At 31.3% G+C, this 8,998-nt stretch overlaps 1 protein-coding gene across 1 annotated transcript; it reads right to left on the reverse strand.

The window, feature by feature from the left end:
- Positions 1–4,585: 4,585 nt before the first annotated feature.
- On the reverse strand, positions 4,586–8,944 carry LOC100574732. The gene is made up of 3 exons (XM_003244774.4): positions 7,898–8,944; positions 7,456–7,717; positions 4,586–5,281 (listed from the first exon to the last, which is right to left on the reverse strand). Exons 1-3 carry the CDS (start codon positions 8,297–8,299, stop codon positions 4,782–4,784), a joined length of 1,164 nt encoding a protein of 387 aa, XP_003244822.1. The 5' UTR covers positions 8,300–8,944; the 3' UTR covers positions 4,586–4,781.
- Positions 8,945–8,998: the final 54 nt, after the last annotated feature.

Consider the following 8,998-nt stretch of genomic DNA (forward strand, 5'->3'; position numbering starts at 1 on the left):
AAATTCTCAGAAAAATATTTTGCTCCAGAATAAGAAAGTAAAATACTTAAAACAATTAAAAATATAGCAAAAAACTAGTTTTTTCAAAAATTTTTTTTTTTTGAAAGTATTTAAAATTATGTAAAAAAAAAAATTTCTAAAAACGTTGAGAAATTTTGGGAAAATGTATGTTTACCTTTAAAATAATCATTGTGTTCATCATGCCATAGGCAATAATAGGCACACCGGCACCGCATATAACAGCATAATAATAGAATTTTATTATAATAATATTGTACTAGCATTAGTCTCCAGGCGTGTAGCTTATACATTATAATGTAGGCATACCCTATGAGTGAAAAGAAAGTCGCTAGATAGATCTTTGGATGTGTAAAATAATATAATATTCTACAGGTGAATAATAATAATAATACTATTGCAGTGTGCTGTGTGCAACATCTTAATCAACGGTTTTATATTATTGTTATTATTTGAGCGCTGCGAGAAAGGCGTACATAATATAGGTACAGTGTACACACCATAGGTATACGCAAATATTATTATTTTTATCGTATATATTATATAGGTACCTAAATATTATTATTATATGTTTGTATACAGCTGAGTTGTATCTAAGCGCCGTCGGACCACGTGTGGATTTCGCACTGCGGTTTTGAGGCACTCGTGTATTTGTGAGTCGAGAGAGACTGTTTTATATTATTATATATATTGTACGCGAATATAATACGACCGCATAATAAAAGAAAAATAATCGTTTAACGAGCCACGTCGAAGAGACGCCGCCACGCCGGATAGGCCAATCATATAATATAATAATATATTCATATATATATATATATATATACACATAAGTACGAATACTGTGTGAAGAAACGACAATGACGATAAAATATGATAATAATATATATATATATATGGTGTATTATAGAGGTTTATAATTTTGTTTATCGTATTGTAGTAAAAATAAGACTCTTATTATGAGTGTTTCTAATTTAATGAGATTTATAATAATATGTCCATACGATGCGATTATAATATTATATTAGAGATTGAAGCGAATTGTACCAATTTCTTATAAATATGTATCTTGTTAAAAGAATAACTGATCAAATGCGTTCGATTATTAAATTAATTTATAATTACACTGAAAATAAAATAAATATCTAAAATAGCTAGATAATATAATATTATTGAGAATTGAATATTGTGGATAAAACTTTAGGTAGCAACATTGTTATTATCATTGGGTGTGATAAATGTATACATAATATGCCATGTTCAAATTGTTAATGTGTCTGTTTTTTAATATAAAAACTAATCAGGGCTCATAACTTGAGTAGCAACAATATAGCTTTAAAAAGTAATAATTACAAAGCCCAGTGGGCAGTGGTGTATTTGCTCTCTAACAAACAGCACATTCCGAAAAGATTTAAAAGAATACGGTGCTATGAGTCGTGACTCATGCCCTCATTATCTATGATAATAAAACTTTAAAATTGTAATGATAGAAAACTAATATCTCACGGACATCACCTGCGTCGTTAAATATTAAATTTACAAAATCAGACGCTCCAGCAGGAGTTGACTGAATATATTATATTTAAATATAGATACATCAGTATTAGGTAGTTTGACACACTCTATAAAAAAAATAAATTCTTTCCATTCCTCGTATAAAAAAAAAAACAAAAGGGAATTCGTTATTTTCTTTTTTATTACAGTTACATTAAAATAGTGATGACAATAAGAAATGCAAATTCTCTAATCAGTTTGTAATATTTAATTTTGACTAAATTACTTAATAAAATATCATAATTTAAAATTTGAAACTTCTTATAGTTTTAATAGATTTTACTGTCATGATCTCTTCAAATGTTTTAAGTCATGGCTTCTATAGTTCTATACTTCTATGTACCTACATCTATACTCACACAGTTACACGATGATTAGATACATATTTACATTTCAGCTTTGAAACTGTCTAGAACTTATTTTATTATATAATATTATCAGTGTTATCAGTGGCGTATACAAAGATGAGTACGTCGGAGTCAGATCCCATTGGTTTTTTATTACCTTAGTAAAAAGTTTTGAGAGGGTGGGGGATTTTCCAATTTTCCCCTCCCATTTAGCTATGTCGTTTTTTTTTTTTATCCTCTCCCTTTCAGAAATCATGTCTACGCCACTGAATATTATACAATGATTGAATGATAATTACTTACATTTTGAACGTCGTTCTTTTTTTTAACGAATTCGCTTATATCTTTGAAGGTATAATAAAATATAATAACAGTCAAATAAAGAAACTGTTTTTAGCAAATTGTGACTGTCGTGGTCTCGTTATTAGAAAGTTAAGCGCGAAATATATCATTCGATCTGAAGTGAATAAAAAAATATATTATGATCATGTTTAAACCTTATACGAATTTTATCTAAATAAAATAATGATTCCAATAATTTTCAGTTATTTAATTATTTAAATTTTAAAACATAATAATATGTTATTAGAAAAATATCTCAACACAATTTTAATCAAATATACAAAATAGTTATGTTTGGAAATTGGAATTCATTATTAGAATGATAATTTGACAATTATTAGAACAATTTATGGACAATGTATTTAAATAATATAGATACTTCCAATTGTATTGTCAATTATCTAAATAAAAATGTGCCCATCTCTGTTGTATACAGGTGTATTATATATTATATATATTCCATCACGCGCTGTTGTTTCATGACTCGTTCGTAGAATAGAAACTTTGTAATAATATAATATAATATACCTACCTACCGCTTTATATAAATTATTATAAATCGATAAAATATAATTTTATTGTCAATATAAGAACATAAAGTATTTAATTTAATAGTAATTAAAATATGTGAACTTATGGCAAATGCTGCCAAAGTTCCTTATTGAAGACCAATAAAAAAAAATTATTATAAAGGATAGAGTATAAATTTAAATCAAGGGAGGCCGTACAACGCCTGGACACGACAAAACTATTCTTCCAAAAAATCTTAAAAACTTTGGGACACGGACAGGTGGTTTTTAGAAAAAGGTCTTTACCTAATACTTACTACGGGCGTATAGCGTACATGTGGAGGACACCTACTATAATTTGTATGGTGATGAATAATAACTACGACCATTAAAATCTTGAATTTTTTTTTCAAATATTCTTCCTATATTTGCATTGCACCGTTGGGACTAATTTACAAGTTTTGCGAGATTGCATAGTATTATAATAATTATATATATGCGCGTTTCACACGTTGATACGGACGAGACGTTAATATATTTTATAATATTATGCGTGTTTGTGAAAAAAAAACGATATACCGAAGATTAACTTGTCGTTTGCGTGCGGCGTGCGAGAGAAAAATAAATCGAAAGTCGAATAGGCCGGATACTATAATATATAGGGTATTTAAACCAAATCTTTCGTGTATAAGGAATCGTCCGACAGCTTAAACAATTTTAATTATAGAGCGATTAGTCCGATGACGAGACGGAAAAGAATAATAGCGCACAATTCATACAATGACGTCCGTATTCGTGATTGACGCCGTGTGAACGAAGGGAACATCGCGGTCTGATAACCCGTGAGATTTATTCATTTATTTTACCTTATCGTATGGCCGAAATGTAACTGCTGCCGTACGCATACGCGGCACTGACAAAACTGCTGCAACCAAAGCTGCACACTAAGCGAAATAATCAAATAATTATTGTTTGCTATACAACTTAAATAATATAAAAGACCATATTAATATTATAAGCACTGTTTCCGCCAAAGTTAATAAAAAACCGTTAGATTGTATTTTCCACCTAAAGTATAATAATACTTCACCCATGGGCTTTAGAATTTTAAGTTAAATACGGAATAACCGCTTCATTGGTCTTATTATGGATACAATATTTAGGCTATTAATAATCATAATTCAAGTTACTTACTGTTTTTTATCTTGGATTTATAATATAATCTAAAGTCAAAATCAAAACTTTCACTATATAGTAAAGGTACCCTCTCTCCCCGATCCTTGATAATACGAAAAAAAAGTACCTACCTATACATACTAAAAAACAATCCCCGCAAAACGCAATTAAAACCGATTTGAATGTATGGTGTCCAAATTTGAGGCTCCCCACAATAAACTCGAGCAAAATCAAAAATCAAAATACAAATAACTCAAAACAAAAGTTGTCAATTTTATCCAACAAAAACATAACCACGAAAAGCCACAGACCCAAAAATGTTCTTCCAAAAATCTGGTATCAAATTATAATGAGATCTAATAACATTGCGACCAAGTATGCTTCATTTCTTTAGTCAAATATATTTTGTTGTTATCAATTTTCTTATCATTAATTATTTTTGGAGGTAAAAAGTTATAAATGAATTTGATTCCTCACAACATAACGAATTTATTACATCTACAACTTATAATTATGATTACACTTAGATTATAATTATTGGTCAATGATTTATTTCTAAATATTGTTTCTATTCACCCACAATAATAACATTTTTAAATGCAATGATTTCGGAAAAATTAATTAAATTATTGTATAACATTAAGTAAAATGAACGACTTTAATAGAATCCATTTGTCCTGGTGTCTACACTAATTTTTTCGTAAAAGTTGTAAAAAGTTGCTTACATAATTTTATGTCATTTCAAAACAATATTTCTGAATAAAAACTATAATTTTTTTTTTTAATTTTGCTAACAAATTAATTTTCATATAGGTTCACCAAGGCTGGACTATGCTTATTTCTTCGCCTTTTTACCTTTTTTTGAATTTTTGCCTTTTTTTTTCTTTTCCTGGACTGGTGGCGGTGGCGGCGGCAACAGTATCGTCGAAAAGTCTGTTTCAAAACACTGCGAGCAACCGTCCTTGTACACCAGTGGCGGGATCACCCGGCACGGGTCCACCCGACCCACGTTCACGATGAACAAATCCGCATCATCCACGATTTCGTGGTTCTTCAACCGATTATTCGACGACCAAACGTTCCCTGGTCGGGTGCCGTCGATCAAGTGGTCGACGAACGCGTTTTCCGCTTGTCCCGTCCTGAAAGGACAATGGGAGGCCGGACAGTTCAGGTCGAACAAGCATGGTTTGCCATGTTGATCTTCGATGGCGTCAAATTCGCCGCTCTGCGCATGCGAATTCGTCTTCATCTCCTTATATAAGGCAATTAACTTTTCCATCATCGTCATAACGCAGTTGGCCTGTTTCATTTCCGAGCCACAATGACTGTCGGGATCTGCACATGAAAATTTAATATTAAGTACCTATTTAGATACATTGACGGATCTAGGGGAATGAAGCGGATCGGGGGATGACGACGATTTGTCTCCAAGTGCAACATTTTTTAAGTTTATTGTGTTTGATGTTTAGAAGAGGACATTTTTACTCTGAATATTTCAGTTTGCACTCGGCAAAGTAAATTTGTTTTTTATATATTATGTACCTATAACCTATAGGTACACGATAAGTAGTAATAAATAATAATGCTTTGATTTTCAACGTTGAGGGTGGTTTCTGATAGAAAATTAGATCTAATTGGTACTTTTGGGAGGTTCAAATGGAAAATTCACAGTACTTTTCGAAAGCGTCGGAAAACAAATAAAACCTGTTTTCGATAAAATGTATTAAAATTTTTTGATGTGACTCAAAAATGGAATAACTATATTATATATGTGATATTTTCAGAAATTAGTTATATTAACATTTTCTAAAAATTATGAAATTTTTGAAATGTATTAACTCTTTTTGAGCTATTTATAGACATGAGATGATGTCGAATTTATTTGGTTTTTTCAATTTTTAGAAAATAAATCATTTTTCGTCGATTAAAAAACCTTGAAAACAAAACTTAATACATGGGTCCTCATAAGTCGTTATTAGAGTAATAAAAAATACCAGCGTAAATCCAGAATATTTTTTTATAAGCGTCTAAAGTTAGAATTTTTATGAAATTCGTTAAAATTACAAAGTAAGTAGATACCTACTGTTACAAAATAATCTAAAAATATATAAATAGTTTTTTAATACAGATTTTAATTTAAAATTAAGACAAGATTCTATATTTAAACGAAAAGTAACGATTTTAGTTATTTTGATGTATCCGATTTAAAAATATTATTCGTGGGTATACTTGAAACTTTTATACATACAATGACATTTTCAAATTCTATGTTTTCTGCAATAATTAACTCAACCTACGGCATTATTAGGTAATTGTAAAATAAATTACTTTATTAACAACAATATCATAAAATATACTTAGTCATATAGACTAACACACCAGCTTTTGTTAAGAAACATCTTTCATATACAATCTTATTATATCATTGAATTTAAATCATCCATTCAGTGACCCACACTGCTGCTACTACTAGGCTACTACTACTACTACTACAACTACTACTTTTTTTCGCATTTTTATCTTCTCGCATCGCCAGACTCGTGGGAGGACTGCCTTTGCTTTGTTTTCCCACCGAGCCGCTATCTTTTATTTATCTAAATAAGCTTTATAGATTTTACTTATACTAAACATTCAACATTGTATGTAAAATAAAATAAAACGGCGAACAACTACCTACTACTACTACTACTACTACTACTACTACTACTACTACTACTACTACTACTACTGTTACTTTACAGGCTACTAATATATTTTAATTGTCAATGGTAATATTATAATATATTATTATATATTTTTCGTTCGTTAGACATTCTATGGACATCTCTCTGTATATTTAAGTACAGCATGTATACTGTACGATCAAACTCTTGCGATCTTGAAGACCCGAAATGTTTTTTTCCTGGTCGACTTGAAATATTAATTTCAAAACGCTACCCGCACGACTGCTTCGCGTCCTACTTATCTATATCTATATATGCTACCTATTCACTTTCTTTAATTTGGATTTATGGCTATGTCCACCAACAATGCAGCTGATCATAATCTTTTGCCCATAAACGAAACGAAGTACAAGTACAAGTCACATTTGGCACGATACTTTAAAATGTTATCACATAGCTACAGTAAGTACATATAGTAACTACCTAACTGCCGAAACTGAATGAATATTGAATTTTCTTTCGTAAATAATATAATAATATAATAATATAATAATAATGTATCCATCTACCAAAATGAGCGTATCTAATACATTTACAGGGTGATCCATTTAAAGTAAAATAATATTAATGAGTGTCTAATGAAACTCCGTATGGCTATATATATATAATAAAATATAATATATAGATGTATACAATTTAGTTATTATCTAAATTTACTATTATTAATAATTGCATATTTGTGTAAAAAAAATCATCGTCTTGTTCACACGACAAATTTAATATATAAATTCTTTAAATTAAAAGTATTCATTTAGTGAATAATATACGTGATGGATATGGTTTTACCTTGCTTGACCTTTGGTCGTTTGTTCCTACACGAAGTTTTGTGTTTGCATATTTTCTTTGGGCTAAGCATTATTCTTTCAGTACAATCTATCGTCGACGCTTGTGTAGGAACGCATTCGTTTATTGCTTTGTACTGATATTTATTGCTATCCGGCGCACGATTGAAATGAGTCACCACTAAATCCCCTTGCGAAGTCAAACGAACGAAGACTTCTACGGTGCCCACGGGATGCGGACGGCCATTATCATACAGCGGCAAGACCTAAGCGTGATACACACCGCGACTTCCATCAATTAAAACTTCCAATCATTTTTTATAATTTTTTGATATCATACACCGCGCCTAGTTAACTATTTAAGACGCACTCTCATCGTATAGTAACAAATAAGCAGTAATAAAATATAGCCTATAAATTATGACAACTCTGAATGTATACGTTACCCGTTTCAGTTTTCGGGCCCTCTGATCCTGGTTGGGGTTCAGTATGATGTCGACAAAGTTCCGGTCGAACTCGAGCTTCGTCTGCGCAACATATCGCATTTGCTGTTCACCAAGCACGCGCCTGTTCACGCTGATGATCGCGCAAAAGTTACGGGCAGTCCGGCAAAGGTCCGCTGTGCTGACCGTTAACAAGCATGACTTGCCGTTGGTCATCAGGATTTCACCCCCGCCGACCTTACCGTCGGCGCAAAAGCCGCCCTCGCATATTATCAATTCGACCAGCCCCGGAAACCGGAAGCACACACACACCGGACACGTGTTGTGTATTTGGACCTGATCCGTCAACGTGACGCGGTACACGATCACCTCCAACATAAATAGATTATTTCCGGTAACGGACATTTTGCCGTCGATTATGCTGCCGCTGCTGTTCGTATGTATAAAGTAGTACGCATATATTGAAAATCCTCTGGATTTTTACTATTAACACTGACGATCGATATGTTTGACAAAATTTTGACAGCAATGTTTTGTTCACCACAATTCGTGTTGTTAAATTGTGTAAAATTTGTTTGTTTATGTCTATGGATTTTCTATACTTTGCGCCTTGGCAACCCACTCGCTATTTTACTCGTTTTTGGTTCGACGACCCGAACACGAAATTCATTTTTGGAAAATACATACTGGCATACTGCATTAATAAATTATTACATTCTTTTATAGTGATCTTTTTCATTATAAGACACTTTAAATAGCCAAATACGAATACCTGTTACAGAAAAATTGTTTCCAATTTTACAACAATACTCCCAAAATAACGAAATGTTATACAAACTAATGGAACCTATTAATAAATTGTCACTAGTCGTTACAATATTATTCGATTAGTTACAACTTACTTTGTATAGCATTGATTACGTATACCACTTAATCAATGGGTACAATTAATATATTTTAGAACCGATGACGGCCGTTATCAATATTAACAGCATTTTCAGGTCTATGAAATACAAATTTCAAACCGCATACAAATAAGTGATAACTTGATAATTGAAAGAAAACTTGAAGCATTGTAATGATATGCTCACAGATCATTGTACA

Source organism: Acyrthosiphon pisum, chromosome A2 (genome assembly GCF_005508785.2).
Source record: "Acyrthosiphon pisum isolate AL4f chromosome A2, pea_aphid_22Mar2018_4r6ur, whole genome shotgun sequence".
NCBI lineage: Eukaryota > Metazoa > Arthropoda > Insecta > Hemiptera > Aphididae > Acyrthosiphon > Acyrthosiphon pisum.

Coding starts and splice junctions, on each gene's coding strand:
- LOC100574732 (XM_003244774.4), bottom strand. CDS start 8,299: ATGTCCGTTACCGGAAATAATCTATTTATGTTGGAGGTGATCGTGTAC. Junction 7,718..7,897: donor GGGCCCGAAAACTGAAACGG/GTAACGTATACA, acceptor TATCACGCTTAG/GTCTTGCCGCTGTATGATAA. Junction 5,282..7,455: donor ACGACCAAAGGTCAAGCAAG/GTAAAACCATAT, acceptor TTTCATGTGCAG/ATCCCGACAGTCATTGTGGC.